The following is a 26,582-nucleotide window of genomic DNA, read 5'->3' on the forward strand; positions in this document are numbered from 1 at the left end:
GGGGGAAACTTAGAAATCAATAGACGTCGTGATTCATTGACTCGTGTAAACTGTCCGCCGTCGTCATCATCACCATCATCAGCACTCATACCTACCTAGGTACTTAGGTATGTGTGTACAAGACTAGCCTCTTGGTTAATCAATCCTCAGGCTCATCCTTGATGACAATAGCGTCCTCGTCACTCTTTTCCTTCTTGATAAAGGTTTCCTTCTCGAGCACTCTCCTTCCATGCCTGCCCATCACCTCCGTGGCAAACACCACCGTCTCCACCCCGGCAGGGACCCTTTCCTCCTCTCCCTCAGGCAGGGCATCAACGTCAATTTCCATACCTAACAAAGACTTGAGAATCACTTCCGCGCCGGCTTTACTCATGACCATGTTCTTCTCCTTGCACCGCTCGTCGCAGATACATTCCGTACAGCCTTCGAGGCAGTGACACGCCGCGACCCGTGCAACGGCGCGTTCGAGCAGGATGTCGATGAATTCAAATGCCTTGGCCGCGATTCCGGAACCCGCGGGCCCGCCCTTTGCGTCGTAAAAGGTCAGTCTGGCAGGTCTTTTCCGCTGAGTTTCCTTCTTTGCGAATTCCTTCAGCGCGTTCTTGCACTCTGTCCGCACGTCGCCGGGCATGCTGACTACAAACTGTGGCATCAGAGACATCAACGCGTGCTCGGCCGCGTGGATCCCCGCCGCGAGGTTCAATCGTTTATCCTTGAGGATTTGCAGCGCGTATTTCGGGACATCCAACCACAGGCCCTTGGAGTGAATGATAATTGGTGGGTTGTCGACGGCCACTGCGTCGAGAATACGACCCTTCTGGTCGACTTTGAAAAAACCAAACACCACGGCGTGCACTTTGATGCGGCCGAAATATGCTTTGGTGAGTGAGTTGGCTGATACCCGACGGACCTGCTCGGTTTCGATTGGATCCACGTCGGTGTAATCTCTTTGCTGCGTGGTCCAGTCCACCTTGACGAGTTGAACTCGGGCAATCTTGCGCTCGGGTGAGAATTCTTTCACCATATATGTCCGCCCTTGGTGCAGGAATATTCCTCCATCGTACAAGGTGAAAAACGCTCGCGAGGCCTCGACTTCTTCAAGGACCACATTCCGACCATGTGTAATGTCAACCACGGCAAAGTGATTGTCTTCGGTATCTCTGATGGGGACACATCTGGAGGGCAATGGTCGGAATCTCTCGTTGCAGTGATAGAATCCCATTGAATCATACGACAACCGTTCTGTGCATATCTCGGGCAACATCTTGCCCAGAAACTTTTCGTCTTCGTCTGCCTTGATAGGCATTTCGAAAGCAGCGCACTGGATATGCCCTTCCACCACAAGTTCGTTCTGCAGATCCACTTGGAGTTCACAATTAGGCTTCGTGAAGATCTCGTCGGGATTCTGCATGTAGTGTTGGTCCACAGCAAAACAATCACCGACAAGAACAGAAAGCGAGTCTCTGTTCCGTCGACCTGCGCGACCACTCTGTTGTCTCAGATTAGCAATCGTATATGGGAAACCCATCGTAACAACAGCATCAAGGGATCCGATGTCCACACCCAGCTCCAGAGCCGTAGTCGCAATGATCCCCATGAGCTTGCCACCAAACATCTCTGACTCTATTCGCCGACGATCTTGAGCTGAGTATCCCCCACGATAACCCATGACCAGAGCAGCACACTCTGGTCTCTCGAGATTCGTGAATTCGGCCTTGACAGCCGCAAGCAGGACTTCGCATTGCTTCCGCACGCGACAAAATGCAATCGTTCGAACCCCCCGTAGAATGAGATGGCAGATTAGCCTTGCTGTCTCTGCAAAAGCGTCACCACGGCCTGACGTGGGATCGCCTGGGTCTTTGTATGGTGTATTCCAACAAATAAACTCCTTTCTGCCGGATGGAGAACCATCGAAATCTGTCAACTTGACTTTATCTACCCCGAATATTGTCTTCATATGCTCTTCTGGATTGGCCACTGTTGCAGAACATGAAATGAACTTGACCTTGCGGTTTCCCACCGCAGCACATATTCGCCGTAACCGGCGCATGATGAAGGCCACGTGAGCACCAAACAAGCCATTATACACATGCAGCTCGTCCACGACCACGTATTTCAGGTTTCGGAGAAATCCTCGCCATCCACTCTCCTGGGGTAGAATGGTAATGTGTAACATGTCCGGATTCGTAAAAATAATCCGGCCCTCATCTCGAATTTGGTTGCGTTCCCGCATGGGTGTGTCGCCGTCAAATGTCTCAACCACCGTGTCCTCCAAGCCTGGAAGGTACTTCAAGAGCTCTTTCATACTTCTGCGCTGATCTTGAGCGAGGGCCTTCGTGGGGAAAATATACAGCCCACGACTTTCCGGATCTTTTTCGAGTTCGTGTAGCATTGGTACCTGGTAGATCAGCGATTTGCCCGAGCTAGTCGACGTAGACACGATTACATGATGGCCGTCATGCAGATTATTGATGGCTTCGGCTTGATGCGAGTACAGTTGAGTTATACCTCTGCTGTTGTACAGCGCATTCACCAGGTTTTGGGATAATTGAAAATTTAGGTCTCCATATATGGCTGGCTGAGGATCGAATACACGATGTCCATCTGGAACGATCTGACCGGTATACCACTCGAGCTCGCTAATCTCTTTGACTATCTCCGATATTGACTTTCGCTCCTTTGGGATCGCTTTCTGCAGACGTTCATCTGGGCCAGGTGTTGTAGGACGACTAGAAGAAGGGCAGGGCATGTATTGCTGTTTTAGGTCGTTTATCTTTTCAACCGGGTCTGCATGCTCTTCGGCACATTGATTAAGGAACGCATTGATGGCAGATGTGAACTTGGCATTGCGCTTTTCGATGAGTTTAAGCATCGAATTCTGACTGAAGACGGGTATTTTGAGATCTTCCTTCCGTAACTTCTGAGTGGCTTTTGTGGGTTGTCCCGTCTTGGGGTCGATTACCTGTCTTTTCAGGTCGCCATCCACAAACTCGAACAGAAGAAGCTCCTTGGATGGCTCCGACCTGTCTCTTGGAGCGCTCTCATCCTCCTCCAAAGACCGAAAATGATCGGCTCGGCCTCCCTTGACACCATCTTCCTCGCCCATGAGTGTGACCATGAGGTGTTCTTCGTCGACATACGCAAAGTTGATGGCCCGGGGCAACAGGGCCTTGACTTGCGCCACATCGTCCTCGATCAACGGCTTCTTGATATGCCCTTCCACCGCGCTCTTGATGTTGTCCCATGTGGTCGCGAAATGCTTTCGAGTGCAGCAAAAAGTGTATACGATATTCAGGGCGCGGTGCAGTTGGGAGAGATATTTGAAATGATCCGGCCAAGGTATTTCCGATTCCACCAGACTTGACGACGAACTTGTTCGGCTGAGGGGGGGTTTCGACGTGGCTTTCGTTCTTCTAGGTTTGGGACCTCCATCATGAGCCTTCGTGGGGACTTTCGTTGTGGCTGCGATAGAGGAAACGAGGCCAGAATCAGTTGGTTGTTCTTCGCCTTTGGAAGAGCGTTTCCGTTTGCGATTGACTGGTATTCGAGAGACGCTGGCAGCCTGCAACTTGGCCATAGAGTATGGGGGAATTGGTCGGATCAGACACTGTGGGCTCAGGTCTTGTGAACGTCTTCTGCACTCTGGTGACAATGAAAAGGAGCCACACTTACAAAGTGTGCAGGTCTGGGCCAATCATGACGTATACACATCTGCCGCGTTGGTGGTGTTGCATTTTAATTGACACGCGGAGTCAGGTGACAGATTTGCCCGTCGCCGTTTGTTTCTTCAAATGTGTATCAGGTTTGGAGGACGAGGTACATACATGGAATGCCTTCGGTCTACTATTAAACGAGCTTGTGACTTTCAATCACAACGTACCTAGGTATGTGAGCGGGAAGGTGTGCTAATAACCCATCTATCCGTGAGATTGACACATACATTCAAGGGTCATCTTGGACTGTCACGGTCCGCCGGTAATCCCGAGGCCAACGATCCCCATGTCCGTACACACATTCGCCTTTATCCTTTGAACCCAGTTCCAGTCGACCAAGTCACAATCTCCAGGCCAATACCCCACAGCAATGCTCCAAGGCAACCTGTATCCGGGTGAAGAAAGCAAAACATGAAGCCAAGCCCTAATCTTAGCCAACGTGGCCAAAGGTCCAAGGCAATGCATTTCGGAATAAAAGAGGCCAAGAAAGAGCCTGTACAACATGGATCATGTTCAGTGCGGACCTCCCTCAGTAAAGCTCGTGTGCGTGTCACTGTGAACAAGTAACAATGAACCATGTCATGGGTTCGCAGTGGAATCCCCTCGCGTCTGTTAGCAAGTTTGTATCTTTGTTATCCGCAGCACCTGTTTCGCGGCCATTGGTGTTCCTTGAACGCGGCGCCCCCTGATTTCTGATGATGCCAGAAATTGTCCGCAGCGCCTCGCATCTGTTAGGCAAGTTTGCAACTTTGTTGTCCGCAGCACCTGTTTCGCGGCTATTGGCAGTCCTTGAACGCGGTGCCCCCCAATGTGTAAGGGTGCCAGGAATTGTCCGCAGCGCCCCCTAGTGTCGTCAAGCCGCGCACTGCTCATGCTGACTCGACACTGGCAGAATTATGCAGTCTCCCACAAAACTCCACCAAAAAGAGTTATGCGCGTCCAAGTTAAACAGAGCTCTGATTTCGCGCTTCTCCCCTGGGAATACCAAGAGCATGAATGCGAGCTAAGGCAGCGGCAACGGGTGATGTTTGACTTTGCATACCCTGGGCAGGGGCGGCAGCACCAGCCGGTCGATGAAGCTGCCTTGCATCCACATTCCTACCAGCTACAGGGCTGGCATACGCAGCACCGCCTTCATATTGTCCAAGGGAGGGATCGTATCGCAGATTATTCGGCTGGAGAGGTGGTTGAGCTACTCGACGGCGCTCACGCATCACACCGGCATGTGCATCCAAGCCAATCGGATCTGGCATGGCCGCTTGTGCTCGAGCAAAGTTGAATTCAAAGTTTTGGCGAGTCCCCAGAAGGCGGCCCTCATTGATACCATTAAGGCGGTTGCTACCTGGCCAATCGTGATCACCAAAAGCTCCTGCGGCAGGCGCCGGCCTATGGTGAGCAGGAGGAAGAAGAACAGGCGGGTTGACCACAGGATTGAAAGCTGCTGGTAGTTGGTTGTGCACCGGCGCGTAGCGATCTGCCGGTGCAGGCTGCTGCAGCTGTGCCTCTAAATGAGGTTGATGTCGAGCCAGATTCAGGCGCGCACGTCTATAGAGGTCAGCCAATTCCTGAATGTGCTCCCTTGGGTTTGGGGGTGGCTGCCCCGCGCCGCCTATGCGATGGACGGCTGCCAGGATTTCCTCGAGCTCGGGATCCGGGCGCAGAGCTTGGAGACGATCGACACGGGCTTGCAGGTCGCGAAGGTGTGCCTGACGATTGTTCAGACGCGCAGCGCGATTGTTCAAACCGCGCAGAAACACGTCGGCGGCGGGATGCATCAGTAAGGCTGATGGGCGTTCCTTGGGTTTTCCCGTGTCAACGCGAAGCTTGCTTTCATCAAGCTCTGCATCCATGGCTTTGGCCTTGGTGATGGCGCCTTGTTCCGCCTCGTTTGCTTCATTTTCGTGTCGGTTGATGCCTTCTCCGTCATACAAGATACACTTGCTCCCGAAATGGGAGTAGGCATTGCCGCGGAGATGCGTTATGTCTGCATTGCACACATAACACATGAGGCATTGGCATAGTGCACATGTCATTTTGTTGCATCCAAAATCCTTGACGATTGGGGCTTTGCATGTCAAGTTGGGGCATGTTCGAATAATGGCTTCCGACCGGGCCTCTTCCACCGAATGTAGCGCCGATAACGTCTTGTCGCGATTATTCTCCTCACAAGTCTTTGGAATATGGCTTTCCTTCTTACATTTTCTGCAAGTTGCGCGAGCGCACTCTGGATTCTGGCAATGGAAGATGGGTTGTTTTACCACATCCTCACAAATCGCCTTGTATTCACAACAAGGACACTGCTCGAGACCTTCAATGTTGGCGGCCTTGATTTCTGCTTGTTGCTTGTTGAGTTGTAGGCGGTCAAAGGTGGTGATCGGGACAGCCCTTCCTACGTCCTCATGAGAAAGCTCCGCGGTGCAGCCACCAGCGTCCATACAGTACATCTCATACTTGAGCATTCCAACTTGATTGTCGGCTAGGCCTTCCACACAGGTGAAGCAGAAAAAATGCGGAATATCTGCCATGCAAGGGACGATGCGGTTGAGAGGAGTTTCCGTGTCGAAGCAGCACTGGCATTCCATGATGGCGCCGGTCCTGATGTGTTCCGCCAAATTTAAAGCTTCAGCTTCCTCCTTAGCCTTCTTGACTTCCTCCTTTATCGCCTGGCGAGCGCAGAATTGCTTAGCTGCCTGCAGTTCGTTGACTCTGTTGGCGTACTCTGCGGGAATGCGGCGGTCGTCTGCTGACAGCATGTATTGTCTTTCCAGCGCAGTCGTTGCTGAAGGGCGACGCGTGTAGGGTCTGGGCTCAACCGAGTAATACCGGTCCTCTTCTCCCTGGATGGTGACATACGAGTCAAAGATGGACTTTTTCTCCTCCACCACTTTGATGATGTGATCAGTAGGGACATTGACGAAATGCTTCCCAAGCAGAATGATAGCGTCTTTTGTGTACACTTTGTCCTTTGGAAGATTTCTGTTCCAGGTGATGTTGATGCCAGTGCCGTCGTCCGCAGCTCCTTTTCCCAAGGCCATCGAGTTGGCAGGAGGCTGCTTGGGATATGACTGCATCTCCAGAATCTCAGTAATGATCTGTTCAGCAAGGGGTGGGACGCCAGTGGTGATGATTTCCTGGTAATCTTCGTCGAAATATCGAGGCTGTGGAGGAGCATCTTGGATCTTCTTTTCGACATATGCGTGTTCAATGTCTGGAAAGACATCGATAACTCTGGCAAGACACTCCTTTTCGAACGCCGTTTTCCCCTCGTCTTCTGATCCATCGTCACTCGAATCGGAATCGGAGCCATGGATAATATATGGAGTTCGGATTGCTTGCCGCAGCTTGTGCGCCTTTCTCTCCAGCTTGCGAAGCTGTTTTGCGTCCCAGTCATCACACAGCTCCTGATGTCCTTCCACGGTCCCAAGAACTACGGGAAAGCGCTCGTAACCTGGCCCTCGATACATTTTGATATCGAGCCGGCCGTCGACGTAGTACGGTGGTTGTTCTGCTGCTTTTGTCTTCTCAGGAGTTCCGTAACGCCGCGTGGGATTGTTTGGCCTTGGAACAGCAGTTGCTCGTTCAGGAGCAATACCATCACGACGGAATATGTGATGCAACAATTGCGAACTAGACCCAGCTTCTTTGCCGCCCGTGCTAACCTGAGCGCGAGGGGAGCGTGAATTTGCTCGGCGCTTCCCACGTTCGCCCGGTGGTATTTGTGGTGAGCTGGCTATGGAACTACCAGGAGTCCTTGTTCGCTTGAGGGCTCGGGGAGGACGAACATGACGGGATTCCAGGGCAAACTCGGTATCGGAGACTTCGGCGTCACTAGCTGAGGAAGTTGACAAAGCTCTTCTGAGTGGGAGTCGACGCAAAGACTGACGGGAAGGTGTGTATTGTGGAGATAGATCAGTATCAGATCCATCGTCAGAGACCTCGATAATGGCATCTTTGTTCTGGTTTGCCATATCAGAGTTGCGAGGGGGAGATTGGTATGTCATAGTGCGAGCTAAATTCCGACGGTCTGTGGGAATGGCATCCAGTCTAAAAAGTAGACGGTTAGTTTCCAGGAGTATGAAGATATGTTCAATCTTTGCAAGAGAGGGACTGGTTGACTGTAGAGGCTCTGCGGCTCTTGAAGGGCCCAAGATCGCTTGCAAGAGCACAGGGCAGTTGAGCGGAGAAGACTTGCGAAGGGTGGGAAGGTTGGACAGAGGTGCTTACCGAGGGGTCATAGGCTGGTAATAGGACATTTTGACGGCGACTCATGAGGTTGGGGATAAATCAAGGCCGGATGATGCAGGGAGATTTTTGGATGTCCGTGCGTATGGAGTTGATCGAGGTTCACGGGTCGTCCTGGTAGAAGTAGCCTTCTCTCGTGTCCTGCGATCTGCTGCCCTGGCCCAATTTGAATTTCAGACAGTGGCCTACAACGCAGTCCTCTGGGGTGAAGGTACAGAGAAAGACGTGAAAGAATCGCCGCTGCCCTGACCACTTCAAGTGATTGAGGCTACGGGGAGGCGCGCATTGATGACGTGTGGGAGAGAGGGAAGTGGGATGGTACAATTGAATGTGAAAGATCGGAGGCCAAGAGAAGAGGAAGAGCAAAAAGAAGAGGTGCGGCAGGAACAAAGGATTTGGGAAGGAGAAACCCTAACACGAAGAGCCTTTGCATGTTGACATGGTTCCTGTGAAGATTGGACATGGTCGAGTGATGGGAGGTGAGGTTGAACTGGGCGGTGCGCGGTTCGAGGCTCACGCAACAGGTGGTGGCAGAATTGGATTGGACCAACTGCCGCGAACTCGAATCCACTGGTCAGAAGGCGTCAAGTGCATCAAGTGCATCAAGCGAACGAGGTTCCAGATACGAGCCACTCCTGCCTACCTAGCTCGCTAGGTAGGTAACAATACTGAACGACGACGCAGGCCCTTCAAGATAAGTCTAAACTTGCTCCGAGGTCTAGCGACTCTTTATAACAACCACCCTCTCTTCCTCATCCGCGCCCTCAACCTTCATCCTGAACTGCTCCACCATGTGTACCGAGTACAGAGTAGTGCCAGCGAAGAGCCGAGATTAGCGGCGGTCCCTGTTTGACGCCTTTTCGACTTTCGACCACTTTCCCTGTTGGGTGCCTTGGGTGCCTGTCCTCTAGTCCGGAAGAACCCTCCCCCTGTTGTGAATCAAGTACGAATCCTCTCGGGTTGTGAATTCTTCTCCTCTTCCAAACTGCAACCCTTCTCAAGCAGGGGTTCTACGATTACCGCCACTCTAGCAGTCCACCACGACGATAACCCAGAGTCCTGTTATTACCACTAGCGTCATGCGCCAGCTGGGCCAGCTGAGCCAGCGGGAGCTTCCGGCGGAGGAAATGTTAGTCACAAAATGATCAACGAAGAGCATAACAAGTGTGGGAATAAGGGGGGTTTGCATTTGGTGAGGGGGGTTTTCCCACAGAATCTGTTTGACCTGGCGATTTCTGGCAACGACTTCAGTACCACCTGGCATCAAGACCTCCAGACAATGATGCAGGGCGATCATGAGCTCTCGCAAGATAACGTCCTGCCAGCACAGCACCATGGTTCAGCAATGCTCCTTAGATTCATACCTAGACCCTTATAGAAACAGCAACTTAAAAAGAGAAAGCAATGTGAACAGTGTCTGCATCGAAAAAAGAAGCCTCGCCAATCCAGATGCCGCAGGCTTGGTGGGTGGGTTTGAAGCAAGGGAGAAGGCCAGAAGGTGCAGACGCCCTCACTACCAGGCTGGTGATGAGGCCCGGTTTGCATGGTTTGCATGGTTTGGTGCCGCAGCCGGTCGTAACGGGCCCTTTTCGGTCAAGTCCAGGAAGCGCAGTTTGCCCATCGCTCAACTTGCAACTAGACCCCCTCCATGAAAACACCTCTTAAGGCATCTGCAACACTCCAGGTAGATACTCTCTACGGTCCCAGCAACCGAATGACTCTCCAATCGTGGTACTTGTTGCCTTTCCAGAAGGTTTGACACCATTGCCACTCACCGTAGGTTGATGCGCCTTGTGACAGGACAGCATGAAAACCTTTAACCCCCGATTCTTCAGGCATCCACCATCACTTACTCGTTATTTGCTCATTAGCACAGACTTCGTTAGTCCTTAGAAACCATGGCTTCAACTGTAGTGCACTCAACTGCGACTAGCTCAGCCTCAAAACCTCCCGCTGTCGACCCTTCTTCTCAACCATCAGCTCAATCTCCAGATATGAAACTTGTGTCTGCCACGCCTCTCGAATATGTCCAGACGGCATATCTCAATGCCGAAGAATGGCAAGGACCGCTTACCATGGAGCAATACCTAGATCGCGAAGTCGTCCTCCAGTCAGTCGATTTGACAAGAGACGGCCGTATCACCGGATGGATTTTGACGTCCGACTCTATACCCCCAAACCCCGATGGTTCGCGACCTATACTTGCTTGTTGTGAGAGTCTCCTGGTTGAAGGATATGTCGCTAAAGATGGCGAGGTTAAAAAGACCCAGGCACATGGTATTGCCTCGGTTTATACTCGTCCTGAATACCGCGGGAAAGGGTACGCTGGCAGAATGATGGCAGAGCTAGGGAAACGATTGGAGTCGTGGCAGACATCAACTGGTGCTCCCAATCCATTCTCGGTCCTCTACTCGGATATTGGCCAGAAGTTCTATGCCAAGTTCGGCTGGAAAGTATTCCCCAGCAACCACATTCATCTTACTCCCATGGATCAAGCCGCGTACAATGCAGCCGCTTCCAAGTTCCCAGATGTTGAGGACCTGACGATGGAAGATGTCAAGCATATCCCGACTGCTCAATACCTTGAACATCGCCTGCATACGATATCCAGAGCGACACCGGGTGTCAACCACGTTGCAATTCGCCCTGATGTCGAGCATTTTGAGTGGCACTTCGCTCGAGAGGAGTTGCACACAAAGGTCTTGAACAAGGGTTTCCCAAAATTCAAGGGCGCAATTCATCGAGACACCGGTTTAGCTCTGCTCTGGTGTCGTGTCTACGCAGCCAAGGAATCAGAGTGGCAATTACATATCCTCCATACCGTTATCCCACCCTCGGTGGAGAGTTCAGTAGATGCCCAACATGCAATGTCGGCACTTCTCTTGAGAGCACAGTTAGAAGCACATCGATGGGAGATGGCTGCAGGTGTGGAGGTCTGGGACCCCTCGGAATTGGTAGTTGCCTCTTCTCAGGGGCTGAGGACGGAAGAGCAGGGCAGGGTGGAGATCATTACCCGCGACAAAGAGCATTTGTGCAGTCTCAGATGGACTGCGGGACCGGATGATGAAATCGTTTGGCTCGCCAAGGAGAAATATGCCTGGTGCTGAAGGAGGGTGCTTTGAGGACACGCAGCCTCGCCACACCTTTGTGGATGGTTAGAGCGGCTGCGGAGACTTCGGAGGTGAGTCCAAGCATTGTCGCTGCTTGTTACAGTCGCAACTGGCATCGATGATGGCACCCACAAACGGGGGCTTCAAAAGCTATATGTAGCGAATCACACAGCCACAGATCATTCACCTTTTGACTTATCCTTCCTTCTCCACCTGCATTTTCATTTCCAGCGCCAACAGTGCTTCTGAGTATTCTCCCCAAGCCATCAAGGGCGACTGACCCTGGACTTCTCGCCGCGTGCTGTTTGACAACAGTCGATTCAACGAGATCAGAGGCATACCCGCGAGCTGAGCAAACCTTTGGGAAACGCCACGAGCACAGTTACCGCGGCTCACAAGCAGCAGCGGCAGCTCGAGCGCTGGCATAGACGAATATGCGGGGATACGGCTCTTGCCTCAGGAGTTGGCCACTGGTTCAGCACGCCATAACCACCTGGTGCCGCAGCATATGCCGTAGAAGCAGATGTTGCTTCTTTTCGATGCCGCGTGAAAGAGCCTCTAGAGATGTCGTCTTGCTGCAACCGTGCAAGGCCCACTTGATCCAGCGAGCCAGCTATACCTTGTAGCTTCCGAGGAGGATCCCCCTTCTCCGCCATCACGTTGCCGCCCTTCCAATACATGCCAGGGTCGAGCGAGACATGATTAACAAGCATATCCCCGTGCAAAATCCTTCGAGGGCGACTCTGATTCTGGAAAGGGCACATTCGGTCCTGTTGATTGCTTTGAATTTGTAAGCGGCGGTTGGTGTCTAGGTATGTAGGTAAATTTATTTACCTAGCACCACCCCGCCTGAGCGAACCCAGCTGGGCATTGACTGGCTGTGGCGACGGCGATATATCATACACCCTTCGAACGTCCATGATACGCATGCGCATGTCCAAAGACGCCCGGGGTCCCTGTTAATCTACGGCCCGAATACCCTTTACACGCCCATGGGACAGATTCAGGACAAAGCGACCCCACCAGCTCTGCTTCTGTGGTCCTATGCTGACAAACTCCATACCGAAAGACCCTCTCACCCACCTCTCACCTACGTCTAACAATGACTTCTCACCAATTCTGACTGTACCCACCGTTATGTATATTCGGGAACTTTCGCGGTTCAATGAAAAAGAACGGGGATTTTGTAAGCGTTTTCTGAGCTCACGAGGATGGAGCGCGACCGGCGGTACAGTCCGCATCTAGACGGAGCAGGACTCGGTAGTTGGGGTGGTACAGTATCCACCGTCCGGGTAAGGCTATAGCGTGCTGCGTGCTATAGCCTTGCGGCATGGGATTTTAGCGGAGAAAAAAGTTCCCTTTTCCAGATATTGCACGACGACTGAATCAATCCAAACTTTGGAACGATATCTTGTGCGCAAAGGGCCATTGGGGTCGTTAGTCCCCCTGGAATATTGAACACCTGGCGGTACTCTTCCGTGCTGTAGACCGAGGAGGATGGAGAACCTGAGCATTGGACCCTCAGCCGTTGAACAAGAAGCCCGGTGGCCTGATAGAACCAGAAGATGGTGTTTAATCTCCTCATCGACCAATATCCACGTAGGGAAATTTGATGTTTCGGTGCCGTTAGCCGGCTTAGCACATTTGCTGGCCAACCTTGTTTCCATCAATTCGCCTCGCTCGCTCGTGAGATCCCCGCAGACGAGGGGCCGTGGAGAATGGATTCCAGTACCGAGGTCTACCTCCAAAATGGTCTCACCAACACACCAAGTCCCCTTGCTGACTGGCTCGGCGAGAGTAAATAGACGGTAGAGGTGCCGCTCGAGCGCAGTTTTGATCGTCGCAAAGAAATATATACCCTGTTCTGTTCTTCCAGATCCCGCATTTGGCGATAGAAACTTCCCAGGGCACATCGATATAAAGTGGCTGTTCAGTCCTCACTCACGACATCAGGCCCGGCTTTGGTTTGCTTGCACAGATCGCTTTGTTGTCTTTCTTTCTGCGATTCGGAGAAAAAAATGGCGCCATCCAAAGACGGTGAAGGTTTCTCATCTAATGCCACCGGCGAGGTTTTCAACGAGCTTGGATGGATGGTCCAGAATGCCCGAGGATACAGGATCCACGAAGAACCATACGACACACCTCGCAAGATAAGGGTCATCCACATCGGCGCAGGCGCTTCGGGCATCACGCTGTCCAAGTTTATTGAAGATCGGTGCGAGAATGTCGAGTTGCAGATATACGAGAAGAACAAGGACGTCGGAGGAACGTGGTTGGAGAATAGGTATTTGCCTCGAAACCCTGCAACCCGGAGTGATGTTTCTTTGTTTCTCTTTTTTGTTTCGGGAGTGAAAAAAAGGTATTTGCTAATGAGGAAACTTCGTCCACAGATATCCCGGCTGTGCTTGTGATATCCCTTCCGCATCGTATCAGTTCACCTGGGAAAGGAACCCTTATTGGTCCCAGTATTACTCCGAGTCGCCCGAGATATGGCAGTATTTCAAGAACGTGGTCGACAAGCACGGATTGATCAAATACGTCAAGCTCCAGCATACCGTGACCGGAGCGTATTGGCAACCTGAGCAAGGCGTCTGGGAAGTGCACGTGCGACGGCCCGATGGGACCGGGTTCGTGGATACCTGCAACGTCCTCGTTAATGGTGGTGGGATCTTGAAGTACGTCTGTTGCTTTCTCCACCAGTCTTTTGACTGTGTCTCGGTTGAATGCTGATCTGGGTGGCGTGTACAGCAACTGGAAATGGCCAGATATTAAGGGACTCCATTCGTTCAAGGGCATTCTCGTGCACAGCGCCAATTACGACCCCGAAATAGACCTAAACGGCAAGCGTGTTGCAGTCATCGGGATTGGGAGTAGTGGCATCCAGATCATCTCGAAGATTGCGTCGCAGGTGAAGCAACTATACGCTTGGGTAAGGTCGCCGACGTGGATCACCGCTGGGTTTGCTCAGAAATTTGCTGGACCAGATGGAGGAAATTTTCACTGTATGCGCCATATGTCTTGCTCTGGTCAGTGGCCTTCTAATGCCGAGGACAGATACTCCCGAACAACAAAAGTTTTTTGCTGAGAACCCAGAATTGTTCCTGAAATATTCGAAAATGATCGAGTCCGAGCTGAATGTCAGGTTCAAGTTCATTCTGAACGGAACCAAGGAGGCTGAGGGCGCCAGAGAGGTAAGATCACGCGTATCGAGAGAGCTGCGCAGAACACTGAATTGAGTTACCAGTTTGCTCGAAATGAAATGATGCAAAAGCTTGGTACGACGAAGCCAGAGCTCCTAGAGGCGATCATTCCCAAGAACTTTGGTGTGGGATGCAGGAGGCCGACTGTGAGTTTATTCTGGAGCATGTATGATCGCCAGCTGATTCGGATTTCTCCAGCCTGGAAACGGCTTCCTTGAAGCGTTGAACCAGGACAATGTCCAAGTCTTCACCTCGCCAATGAAAGAAATCAACTCCGATGGTTTCGTCGATAGCGAGGGTAAGCAACATAATGTGGACATTATCATCTGTGCCACAGGGTAAGCTCACAGTGTCTTTAGCTTTTCGGCCGGTGACGCTTTGTTGGCTAACCTGGTGCATGGCAGGTTCAACACAAGCTGGATCCCTAGATTTCCCGTTGAAGCGAATGGGCACAGCATTGCAAAGATGTGGGCCAAGGAGCCCACATCGTACCTTTCCCTCGGAGTTCCTCACAGTATGAATCCCCTCGATATACCTGCCCGTGATGACCACTAAATCGTATAAAGTGCCGAACTACTTCATGATGGGTGGACCTTACGGCCCGCTTGGACACGGATCTTTCTTACCTATCATTGAGACACTCGCAGGCAATATCATCCAATGTATCAAAAAGATGCAGAAGGACCGTGTAAAGAGTCTAACGCCCAAACCTGAGATCGCCGAGCAGTTCAGAGAGCACGCACAACTGTTCCTGAAGAGGACAGCTTGGACCTCGGTGGGTGTACCTCTAGTACTTATCTCGAAGTAAGACACTGATGTTTCTCGTATTACAGGGATGTAGTTCGTGGTTCAAGCAAGGGAGGATCGATGGTCCGCTACCCATGTTCCCTGCTTCTCGACTGGTGTATATGGACCTTCTGGCGACTCCTAGATTTGAGGACTACCAGATCGAATATATGAACAAACTGAACATGTTTGAGTTCCTAGGCAATGGCTTTGCTACTCGAGAGTTTGATGGCCGCGACCTGTCGTATTACTTGGGGCTGTTGGACGGTGAAGATCACCAAATCGACCTCGAAGGAGCAATTCATGACGATCTCGCGGCGCTGAATCTGATACAATAGCTGGGGTGAAGGTTGGGGTTGAGGTATTTGTGCACCGATAACAAGAAGCAGCAGATAGAAACAACGAGCAAGAACCTGAAGGACTTGAACGCGCCTCGGCGCGAACGTGTCACGCGTGTATGAAATTACTGAACCCTATGCTCTACCGTACTAATGATATACGGTGGGTCATATAACCAGGCCCGCGTCTTTGATCTCCCCGTCTTTTACTTCGTTGGGTCTCACTCTCCACCTGTTCAGCCTCATACCTCGCCTCGCGTATGCACACCGGACAAATCTAACAAATGAACCCGATGGAGACTCCAGGCCCGGATCACAGATGATGCAGGAATGTGCTTGATTGGCCGTGTCTTGCCATGTCTAACCAAGTCCGCAGGCAAGTCCCTACAGCGGGTTGCCTTGTGCCGCATCTCCACATGAGTTTGCCTTGTCATTAGTTCTTTTTTCCTTGCATACCAAGTCGAGCGAACGATGGCCGTCGCTCCTTTGCCTGATTCAAGCCAGCGCAATGTCAACCTTGCCGTATCTGTGCGCCCGACTTTTTGCTTGTCACGCAGCGGCTGCAGATCGCTCAGCCTTTGATCCCGTCTCCCCCTTCTTGCGCCCGGCAAGTGCTCGTGGCCTTCTTGCAACAACGGAACCGAAGGACACATGCCGTGTGAATTTGAGCTGATTCGATGCCGACTACCTGGCGCCTTCGACGGTCGGTTGTTGCGAACCAATATTGGGCGCAGGAGATATGTTGCTTCTGCGCCTTGCTGCAGTACATGGAAGACAGCCTGACTGCGACCTGGTCTCCCCTCCTCTTCTCAATTCAACCCGCCATGCCTAGTCAGTAATACATAGGCGCTTGCCTGATAAAAGAGGAGCACCATCGCTACTCTGTCGATTACTTCCTCTGCACCGTGTTGCCTGCGGTAGGTGCTTGACAATTGCTAACTATCTGTTTCTGCTCGGTCTGATCTCAGTGTTTTGATATGTCTTCCACTGGGCTGAAAAGAGTCTCACTGGGTGAGACTGCCGCGTTAGGGAGTCTGTATGATGCACGCACCGACTCCTTTTTAGCGCTTTCATTGATGAACGGCTCGCTTCCAGAGCCCGCCGTCACCAGAGAGGCATGTCCTTTTTCACGATCGAGCGTTGTCGAGACTCATGACCTCAAATACAAATTCAACGCTTTCGGAGTGGAGCCTCATCTGGGAGCCAGCTTGCTCTCTGGACTAATCGTCCCTTCAGGCTCTGCAGCCTCTCTTCTGGATCGACATGAGAGCAACTTCAACGTCCAAATGTCCCTGCAACATGTCGTCACCACATTCAGGGACAAAGTCAACTTTACAAGCCCTGAACTCCAGCAGTATATTTCCCGAGAGAATATACAGCTAAGCCATGCTACACATGTTGTCTCGGAGATCACATGGGGTAATCGGAGCATCCTCACAGCAAACTATCAGAGATCCGCTGGTGAAGATGAGGGTGCTGTCAGAAGGCTATTACGGGAGGAGTATGGCAAAGTTGAACAAAACATCTCCGACCATGAAACCTTGGCTGCGGACTTGCATCGATTCCGTGACTTAAGCAAGTCGCTTCGGGTCCATCTCCACACAGACTTGTCGGAAAGCAACCCGATACAGATCGATCTGAAGGGCGCCTGTCAGTTCCTGCGAAATATGCCAAATCATCTGTTGGATGTGAATGAAGGTCGGGGACAGCCTGTCATCTACATGCTCCTCCCGGTCCAATGGCTCTCGCTGATTCTGTCCTTCGAGCTCACGGCCGAAAACATGATCGTCCAGCCTAGCGAGGACCACTTACAAGACTATATGAAAATGTTTGAAGGGATCAGAGGTGCTCAGAGACGACTCGAAGATTACTGGAACTATCTTTCTCTTCGGCGGGCTCTCGTGCCGGAGGAACATGTCCGCGAGGTCTCCGAGTCTTTGGATCGTGCGAGGAAAGCAGAAGATGTGCTAAGGGTGCAATACGGCAATGCTCTACGCCAGCTTCGAAATGGTCGGACTGGTCTGAAACAGCTGGCCCAAGAGCTTGACAAATTTGCGAATGACCAATATTCCCCCGTTCAGCTTAGTGCTGTGGCAGACATTTATGCTCGAAAGCTGGCTTTCATTGACCAAGCGACAACCCATGGAGCAAATTACTTCTCAAACGATGGTGCAATGCCCACGCCGCGCGGTGATGTGTACACTCTTTACTTCAGCGGCACTGTCATGGACGATAATGCGACATGGGGTCCCAATTCGCGTCTGCTCTTCAACTTACTCCAGGAACGGAACGCCCAAAAGTCGGTTCGCATTGTAGACTGTGACCGGAGCGGCCGACCTATCAAGAAGTCTAACATCACATTCCATCGTGATGGCAACCTGGTCACTAACGACTTCAAGAAACTCCAAGATTTCCTGGGGGACAAATGTCTAATGCATTTCGAAGATACCCATCTCGATACTTGGGGGGTGAAGAAACCCATAGATCGGAAGCCTGTCAGACTGCCCTGTCCAGGGAGAAATTGTGAGCCACGAGCACAGCATCAGTGGATCTGTTCTCGATGCTACTCTACCATCGACTATGGCAAAAGAGATCACTATTTGTATTGCGACTGTGGACGTACCAAGTACCGCTACTGGAGTTTCAGGTGCAATGCACAGTGCCATGGACCAAACTTCGAGCGACGTGAAGACCGTCAACTGTTGCAATTGCTTGATGCTATGGATCCCTTTGAAGAGGTCAATATCTTGATCCTTGGCGAGACAGGTGTCGGCAAGAGCACATGGATTAATGCCTTCGTAAACTATCTCACCCACAGCACTTTGCAAGAAGCGATGGATGCCACTCAAATAGAGCACGTCATTGCATGTTCGTTTGCGACCCAGACAATCGACGAGCACGACCCTCATAAGAGACTTATTCAGAGGAAGATTCAAATCGGTGTGGGAGACGAGTTTGAACACGACGCATCTGACGGCCATTCAGCCACCCAAAAGGCTGTAACGTACCCTATCTTCGTTGATTCGGTGATGGTGCGCTTGATTGACACCCCCGGTATCGGTGACACCAGAGGTCTGGATCAGGACAAAGCCAACATGGCCGACGTTCTGTCAGTCCTGAGCAACTACAAGGAGCTGCATGGCATTCTGATACTGCTCAAGCCAAACAATTCTCGATTAAACGTGATGTTCGAATTTTGCATCAAGGAATTGCTAACCCATTTGCATCGCAATGCTGCGCGCAACATGGTGTTTGGTTTTACCAATACTCGCGGTTCGAATTACCACCCTGGTGACACCTTTATACCACTTGAGGCGGTGTTGAAGCAGTTTAGAGATGTCAACCTTGGGTTGTTTCACGATACGGTCTATTGCTTCGATTCGGAGAGCTTTCGCTACCTAGCGGCTCATAAGCAACAGGTCAACCTGGGCAGCTACGATGACTATTTTCGAAGTTGGGAGCAGTCTGCTACCGAATCTCGGCGATTGCTCGATTACATCCGGCAGCTAGAGCCTCATCAAACGGAGAACACTCTCAGTCTGAACGAGGCTCGACGCCTGATCCTTCAGTTGACCAAACCCATGGCTGAGATAGCGCAAAAGATCAATGATACCATCGAACTGAACCAACGAGACAATGAGCTCTTACGAAACAGCAAATTGAGCAAGGACGAAATGCTGAAGAAGCTAGACGTGCAGCAAAATTCGGTGGTCTTCAGCCCAGTCACTCGCCCAAAGACGGTCTGCACCAATGCGAGATGCATCGAGAAAGTTGACACTCCCGGCCCAAATGGAGAGGATACTATACACAAAAGGCCGTGTCACAACCCTTGCTGTTTGACCAATGTTCCGGTTGAGAAAGTGGGAACTCCAGAATTGGTGAGGTGCGCGGCGTTCGCGGGCTCGCAGCATTGCAAAGGTTGCAGGCATCATTGGACAGAGCACAAGCATATTCTGTACGAACACAGAGAGACCAAGAAGACCATCAAAGACCCGAAAGTGGAGATGCTGTTGCAAGACAATGCCAAGGTCACCACTGTAATCGAGGCTGCAATCAGGGCGAAAGAGGCGACAATCGCAGAATTCAGACACGAACATAGAGAAATTCAAAGGGCGGCAGTTCAGTTCAGCCTTTGGCTCAAGCACCATTCCATCACGCCGTACAACGACGCTACATTGGAGTACCTGGACCATCTTATCAAAGAGGAGAAGTCCAAGGTTGCGATTGGGGGCAAGAGGCAACGCCTTGATGCCTTCGAACAGTATCGTCGCGAATATAAGGAGCTTGTCAACCTCTTCGAATCAAACCTTGATCAGGGCAGAAACGAAGAGCTTTTGGATGCGACGGGCGTCGACAAGCTCGTGAAACAATTGTATTCTCTGAAGCATTACGGCGCGGACCTCCGCAAGCTACGGGATACCGTGGTAATTGCTCATAATGCCTCGATTCGTGAGAGACCATACCGTGTCAACGTGAGAAGAGGGGTTGGGATATCCGTGATCGGAAGATCGACTTTTCAGACCTCGATCAGAACCCGCGCTGCATCAAACGCCAATGATAAATTGCCTTCTATAAGCCGAAAGCCTGTGCCTTCGGCTTTGGCAATGACTGACGAGAAGCAAGCCGTCGGAACAGAAAACGAAGCGAACTCTCTGGCTGGTAAAAGGCATGTAAGTCTGCCCGAGGGAAACAGCTCGGCTCCTCCGCCATCCTATTTCGAAGCCGCTGTGGCTCCTCGGAACTTGCATGAGAGAACAAAGAGCAAACGCAGAATGGCTCGGTCGTTGAGCGGCAGGCTCACTGACAAGGTGTCGTCGATTTTTAGATGAGAATCAAAAGTTCGGGACAGCCACCTGATGAAATGAGGGCTCACAGGCACCACCCGGCACTAACCTCACAAATGTTGTAGTGAGCGATGTGAGTTTTGCGGTGACCATTTGGAGGATGAGCGTAATGACTTTCGGAACACCTCTGATGCTCTTGGGAAGGACTGCGTTCTTCAGGCGTTTACCAGTTCTTCGGAGTTGACTGGATCTTTGGCTTGCAATAATGACTACCTAAGTAGGTCAAAATCACAGGATATCCCTCCCCCTAAGACGGGAATGATCTCTTTTGCTTTGCAAGTCTCAGCAAGCCTTTACAATGAATGTTTTGATGCACAGCGGGCAGACCTCAACAGGAGCAATTGTCCACTTGCTGGATGTAGTCAATAATGGAAAGATATGCTTGTATACCAAGCACTGACGCTCAATGATTAAGACATGTGATTTTCCACGACTCGCCTTTGCTACTGCAAGACACGCAATATTGGCGGAGGGAGTAGTAGCTGCTCATGAAAAACCTATGCCGTGAAACCCCTTCCCTACAAATACATGTTACCGTCGTCTATCCTCAGTACTCAGTACGACATGAATATGACCTCGGTGCGGTCCTAACCCCTTCCCACGCTCGTCATGTATTAAGCGCCTGTCATGAAACTCATGTAACCATCATCGCATCCTGAATAACCCATCATCACCAGGCCAAAACCACAGCATCATCACCCCTTTCGAGCAGATTGTGCCATCTTAGATGAGGTTGAACTCGGGCGCGGTCTTCGCGTTCTCACGCGCGTCGCGCAAAGCCGCCAGAGGACGGGGTTTGGGGAGGGACGCCAGCGCCGATGAAGGGGTCTGCGTCTTTTGCGGCATGTAGTAGACGATGAGGAATGGCGCGAGAGCGGTGGCCGTGGAGGCGAAGAAAGTGCCGATGGTGAAGTGAGACATTTTTGTTGGGATGGGATCGATTGATTGATTTGTTTAGTTGGTTTGTTATGCTGATTCTAACAAGCGGATGGATTGGAAAAGAGTGTGATTTCGAGTTAAATGTCTAGCGCTGAGCGAACGAAGGACGCAATCGAAGTCTATAAGGAATGCGAAAAGCTGGGAAGGAGTAAGGACTGTGCAAAACACAAGTTAATATAGGCAGTGGCGGGTAAAAAGGAGAGAAAGAAAACAAAAACCGCGCAGGCAAGGAAAATTTGGCTGCACCCGAAGAAAGTCTGGAAGCCCAAAGGGGGCCACCTAGGGGCGGTGCGTTGCGGTCTCGCGGTCTAGTCAGGGGCTGGACAAGATCCTTCCCGCGACCTCCAAGCCTTATTACCCCGTAGAGTAAAGGAGAGCGAGCGGAATTATATTTAGGCGCAGCCTTGTCGCGAGAAACAGACTCGCCGCTCCAGACGAGGCTGCGGCGGTTGAATCAGCGACCTCGGGAAGACATCGGCTGTGACATCACCCACTGGCGAGAGCTCCCGCCGGCTGCCACTGATAAAAACACTGAAGAGAAACGCACGCATTGCAAAGGGCAGTCTTTTTTTGGGATGCTCCATCGTAGATATTAATCTTCATTGACTGTGTCCACAGCTATGGCCCTACAGAATCCAATTCTAAACATGCTCCCAAGGATCAGATGGACTTGTGCCTCCTGTCTCCAGCAGCAACTGAAAGTCCAGCAGCGCCAAATCTCTACCTCCAGCCTGCGCAGCGCTTTTCGACCCACGAGCTCTAGGGCTCTGGTGCAACGCCACCCAACACAGGGTTTGCGAACATTTACTACCACTGCACAGATGCGCGATGAACAGCAGCAGGCAGTGCCACTAGGTGACTTCTACACCGAACTCCTTTCGACACCGATCCAAAAGCATCCAGCCACATACTCAGACCTGCCCACCTTCGTGCAACCAGGCGACGAGTCCAAGATGGAAAGAGCAAGGAAGGTGTTTGGATCAATACGAGGGTCAGGATATGAGCGGCGGACGTCGAGCACGCCGGACTCCACGTGGCGCACAATCAACGGCGTGGCCGTCCCTCCCAAACCTGCCGAGCCCGACAATTGCTGCATGAGTGGCTGCGTGCACTGCGTCTGGGACGATTATCGAGATGATGTGGAGGAATGGGCGGCCAGGGTTCACGAAGCGCAGTCGAAAGCGCCGAGGCGTGGTCGACGAGGTGCTCCCAAGATTGAAATGGCGAGACCCGAAGTGAGCGAAGCTTCGGGAAGTATGGACGACGATGGCGGCGGGAGTGAAAGTCTTTGGACGACCCCCTCAGCAGAGGCTAATGAGGAGGATATCTTATTCCAGGGTATTCCAGTCGGCATTCGGGAGTTTATGGCCACAGAAAAGAGGATTAGAGATCGCAGACGTGCTCGGAAAGAGAAGGGTCAGCAACTGGAGGACGATGATTTTGTGTGATAAAAAGTCACTTCAAGATATTTTTACCGGCTACACATGCGGATGTGGAACCTCGGTCCGACATGATAAACGCCAGGGCTGCGATGAAGCATTGCCTCGTGGCCTGTTCAGATTCTGGGAGGCATGATCTCTCTGCTACAGCAACAACGCATCCAATTGAGAGGCGTCAATCAGAACTTCCGTCATGAACCCCACAGCGACGGAGAATACTGCAGGCAATGCTTAGGGGGCGGGAGCTTTGAGCATATTGGTGTGCGAAAGTTATTCTCCATCCAAAGACTCGAAGAACGAAAGACGAAATAAGAAACAAGAGATAAGAGGGTTATTTTCAAATATTACACCTCTCGATGTGGGACAGTCTCCGTTTCGCTCTAGATGCAACCAGACGGGATACGATCATAGGAGAATCTGAAACTCACCGGAAGCCTCGCCGAGCCCGGATCCACGCCTCTTTCCAGTTTCAGAAGTTGGCACCACAACAGCCAAAACTGCGAGGCTCGCTTCAGCGATCTGTCCACGCCTCTTGCCATTGAAGGATGTTCGTTTACACTTGTCTGGCCCTCGAAATTGTTGGGTGCTGTCTGAGTTTTGCAGTTGTGAGAGCACTAACACCAAAAGTGGCATTGAATGCCCACCGAGGCGCGAATGATCGACAATGGTAAAACACGGGGATAATGCCATGTGCTTTTGTTACGACTTTGCTACGACTTCGTTACGACTTTGTTTTGAAGGCCATGGGAATCGTTGCGACGCGACGCGTTTTCCTTTGTTTTGAGTAAGAAACCTACCTAGGTACCTAAAGGTTGCGAACAGAAGCGACGATGCATTTCCAACACTGTTGTCGGGCAGAGGTGTGAGAATCTATCTAAATAGTCGATTAGACTGTTGTTCGCTGAAGCGTTCGTGAAGTTCATAAACGAAACATAGGTACAGAAAGATCATGCAAGAGGTGAATGAGATGTCCGGGGGTTTTGGGAAGCAATATTTTGCAATGGAGTTCTGGCTTGCGGATGTCTCATGCTCAGGCTCGTGCCCATCATAATCATCTGGTTCGCGTGGCCGTGTCGAAGGCGGCTCAGTGGCAAATAACCATTCGGCCAGGAGAAACCTAACCTTATTGTCGCGCACAGGCCAACGCGTAGGCTCGACACTGAGCGAAGGAACTGAGAATCTTGTCGAGAGAGAGTTGGTGGGTTTTCCCTACTATTGAATCCTTCGATGCCCCAAAGGAAAGTCGCTAACGATTCAATAATGCTCCCAGATGCCCCGACTGGCAATCTCCCCGACGTTGCCGTCCAGATCGCCAAAGTACACGCTCTTCCCGCCCCGGGGCCAATCGACTCTTCCGAGGATCTCCACGTGCTTGTCCTCGAACCACTTCTCCCAGGCCTGGACGTCGTCCGGCGAGGCCACCGCGAGGCAGAAGTGTTGGTTCAGACGGCCCGGGATATCCACCCGTCGCGAGGATGGATGTGATTGACCACCAGCGGCGGCCTCTGGTGCGGCGAGGAGCAAGTTGAGGATGTTCTGCGAGGGCCCGTGGCCGGGAATCGTGCCCCGGTTGTCCGGCATGGGGCTGTCCGAGGCAGTGGCTCCGAGTTGGAACAGGAGCAGTGTCGTCTGGGATAGGGCGAAGCCGGACATTCGTGGCTAGATGATCCCGTGAGCAAAAGCGTCTGGAAAGCAAGGAGCTGTTGGGTGGTCTTGTTGGTCGGTAGGTTTGTCGATCAAGAGACATTTCCATATAGCAAATGCAGGTCAGACTGGTGGGAGAGACTTTACCGTGTTCATGAACGGCTCAACGTCAAGCAGATTCCTGTAGAATTCGGTTGCAGCGCCGACGTCCTTGACCATCAGACATGTCTCGAGGATATGCGAAATCTTCGGCGGCTTTGGAGACGTCGAGGCGACCGACTTGTTTGTCAGGTCTTGTGCCATGTTTCTCTTTGATGTGCTAATTCCTCTGACAATATTACCCTGTCTAGCTGAGAAGACAGGTTGGGCTTGCAATCTTCTCACGACACAAAGGGATGCCCGCCTCATATAGTCGATTGCTCATCGCACGCTGGTTGAGGCTTGTCGCATACATTTTTGCTCTGAAGTCAAGTGGCCGTGTAGTTTCCATGTCGTAATATGACGATGCGTCACTGTCTAGAATTCCCACGGCTGACTGGCATAGCCGAGACAGAACCCCATAAGGGTGTGTAAGCAGCGGAGGTCTAGATTTCTTGGACCTTTGCGGGGATGGTGGAGCATTGAGTTGGCTGGCTGGCTCGGACCAGCGCGTGCGGCAGCAAGATAGATAGACGTTGTGAGAGGCCCCAGTCAGGAGTACACAGGTGAGCTTCCCAATCCAGCTGTTGCAATTTCTCCAAGAAGGAGTTGATAAGGACCTTGTACAACGTAAGTCAGCCTCGTGGACGCCTGCAGGCCCAAGGAAGCCATTCATTGGCGAATCAGGCGCTCGGCGAAGTGCAGCCGGTATGCGACCTCTCCCTGACAGCGCCCGGGGGGAGTATTGAAGGACACAGAATGGAGGCACCGACAAAGACAGCCACTCTTGGGCGCTTCCTTTGAAGCTGAGCGGCAAGGAGCCCTGTGATGGTCATTGTGAGGATTGGGTATAAGACGCCTTAAGACTTCTTTATCGCCCCAGACCATGAGCCCACAACCATTCGAACTCTAAACCCCCGAAACCTACAAAGCTAGTCTGAGCACGAGCTTAGACCATCTGTCAAGATGCGTGACCCCTCGAGGAACACGATTATCAGTCTACGAAGCCACATTCGCAAGCCCTCTTCATCAACTAAGAGCAATGTGTCGGAGAAAAGAGCTTCGTTCGGCTCTCTTGATTATCGGTCGACCACCCTCGAGCCGAACCACATCATTGTCGAGGACAAAGAGATGGACGACGAGAGATGGAGCCGGTTGGCATTTGCGCTGGGCATGCCTTACGGCGAAACGCAGCGCCCCAGTCCAGAAGCGACCAAATTCGCTCAACAAGTCAGAAGTCGGCGAACTGTGAGCGGCAAAGAGATGACCGACCTCCTCCTACCGCTGCTGGTCTCGGTGGCCAAAAACTACAGGATCATGAAATGCCGGACTAACACCCTTTTCCACCGAGACGGTGTCCCGGACGAAGTGCCCGACTTCGAGGTCGAGGACGGGTGGAAGATGCAGCTGCCAACCCCCAGACCGACTATCACCCTGGGCTATTCTAGCAAAGCATTTTCCTCACATCAGCTGGAGTTGCAGCACGGCATCATATCGAACAGTCGGAACGAGCCCTGTAATCTCGACAAGCTCTCCCAACCCGTGCCAGATGTCTACTGGCCATTTTTTGTTGTCGAGGTGCAGGACGAATCAATGCTTGCTGCTCGAAATGCATCCGCTGGGTCGGCAGCGACGTGCAACAACGCACTGATGATCTTCGCCGGGGCTGCAGAGGAGGCGCAGAGGTATCACAGCGACATGAATTTCCTGTGGCGCCTAAGCAAAGCTGCACAATCTTTCTCCCTCTCCATCAATGGCAAAACAGCTTGTCTCAATACACACAATTCAGAAGGCTGCTTGCCTCACGCTGTGGCGACTATTCGAACATATCGGCTCGACAACGACAAGGATGTTGAGTCCATGGCGGCTCGGATCAGCAGTATCTTGGTATGGGCAGAAAACTGCAGGCTGCAGTCCATCAGCGATCTGCTGAGCGCGTTTGACAAGCGTGTGAAGCTCTGCAGAGAGCACATGACCCGGGACAGCTCTCCATATGATCCACCCCAGCTCGCCAGCGTCAACGGGCCTCCTAGGAGTCGCACAAGCATCATCAGAAGTGTCATAGCGGAGAGTCTGCCACGATGGGCGCGGGCATTTTAGTGAGAAGAGGGACGATTGCATTTCCTCCGGAGCAACGACGCGTCTAATTGAATTGGGCATGGCGGAGAAAACTGGATAGCGTTTAGCAA

General features: G+C 51.9%; 9 protein-coding genes across 9 annotated transcripts; 5 read left to right on the plus strand and 4 right to left on the minus strand.

Annotated features, from left to right (window-relative positions):
* Positions 1-139: 139 nt before the first annotated feature.
* Z520_02729 (uncharacterized protein) lies at positions 140-3,577 on the minus strand (the record flags this gene model as incomplete). The annotated part of the gene is made up of 1 exon (XM_016773242.1): positions 140-3,577. One exon carries the CDS (start codon positions 3,575-3,577, stop codon positions 140-142), a length of 3,438 nt encoding a protein of 1,145 aa, XP_016635299.1.
* A 1,080-nt stretch (positions 3,578-4,657) lies between these two features.
* Positions 4,658-7,966, minus strand: Z520_02730 (uncharacterized protein; the record flags this gene model as incomplete). The annotated part of the gene is made up of 2 exons (XM_016773243.1): positions 4,658-7,757; positions 7,938-7,966. 2 exons carry the CDS (start codon positions 7,964-7,966, stop codon positions 4,658-4,660), a joined length of 3,129 nt encoding a protein of 1,042 aa, XP_016635300.1.
* Positions 7,967-9,853: 1,887 nt separating this feature from the next.
* Positions 9,854-11,062, plus strand: Z520_02731 (uncharacterized protein; the record flags this gene model as incomplete). The annotated part of the gene is made up of 1 exon (XM_016773244.1): positions 9,854-11,062. The coding sequence occupies one exon, from the start codon at positions 9,854-9,856 to the stop codon at positions 11,060-11,062; it is 1,209 nt and encodes a 402-aa protein (XP_016635301.1).
* A 2,021-nt stretch (positions 11,063-13,083) lies between these two features.
* Z520_02732 (uncharacterized protein) lies at positions 13,084-15,389 on the plus strand (the record flags this gene model as incomplete). The annotated part of the gene is made up of 9 exons (XM_016773245.1): positions 13,084-13,349; positions 13,456-13,740; positions 13,814-14,067; positions 14,120-14,256; positions 14,310-14,411; positions 14,464-14,603; positions 14,670-14,779; positions 14,832-15,040; positions 15,099-15,389. The coding sequence occupies 9 exons, from the start codon at positions 13,084-13,086 to the stop codon at positions 15,387-15,389; spliced, it is 1,794 nt and encodes a 597-aa protein (XP_016635302.1).
* A 977-nt stretch (positions 15,390-16,366) lies between these two features.
* Z520_02733 (uncharacterized protein) lies at positions 16,367-20,218 on the plus strand (the record flags this gene model as incomplete). The annotated part of the gene is made up of 1 exon (XM_016773246.1): positions 16,367-20,218. One exon carries the CDS (start codon positions 16,367-16,369, stop codon positions 20,216-20,218), a length of 3,852 nt encoding a protein of 1,283 aa, XP_016635303.1.
* A 738-nt stretch (positions 20,219-20,956) lies between these two features.
* Z520_02734 (uncharacterized protein) lies at positions 20,957-21,154 on the minus strand (the record flags this gene model as incomplete). Its single annotated transcript, XM_016773247.1, has 1 exon — positions 20,957-21,154. The coding sequence occupies one exon, from the start codon at positions 21,152-21,154 to the stop codon at positions 20,957-20,959; it is 198 nt and encodes a 65-aa protein (XP_016635304.1).
* A 638-nt stretch (positions 21,155-21,792) lies between these two features.
* On the plus strand, positions 21,793-22,620 carry Z520_02735 (uncharacterized protein; the record flags this gene model as incomplete). Its single annotated transcript, XM_016773248.1, has 1 exon — positions 21,793-22,620. One exon carries the CDS (start codon positions 21,793-21,795, stop codon positions 22,618-22,620), a length of 828 nt encoding a protein of 275 aa, XP_016635305.1.
* Positions 22,621-23,865: 1,245 nt separating this feature from the next.
* Z520_02736 (uncharacterized protein) lies at positions 23,866-24,558 on the minus strand (the record flags this gene model as incomplete). The annotated part of the gene is made up of 2 exons (XM_016773249.1): positions 23,866-24,270; positions 24,403-24,558. 2 exons carry the CDS (start codon positions 24,556-24,558, stop codon positions 23,866-23,868), a joined length of 561 nt encoding a protein of 186 aa, XP_016635306.1.
* Positions 24,559-25,359: 801 nt separating this feature from the next.
* On the plus strand, positions 25,360-26,493 carry Z520_02737 (uncharacterized protein; the record flags this gene model as incomplete). The annotated part of the gene is made up of 1 exon (XM_016773250.1): positions 25,360-26,493. One exon carries the CDS (start codon positions 25,360-25,362, stop codon positions 26,491-26,493), a length of 1,134 nt encoding a protein of 377 aa, XP_016635307.1.
* Between the last annotated feature and the right edge of the window lie 89 nt (positions 26,494-26,582).

Source organism: Fonsecaea multimorphosa (genome assembly GCF_000836435.1).
Source record: "Fonsecaea multimorphosa CBS 102226 unplaced genomic scaffold supercont1.4, whole genome shotgun sequence".
Lineage (NCBI taxonomy): Eukaryota > Fungi > Ascomycota > Eurotiomycetes > Chaetothyriales > Herpotrichiellaceae > Fonsecaea > Fonsecaea multimorphosa.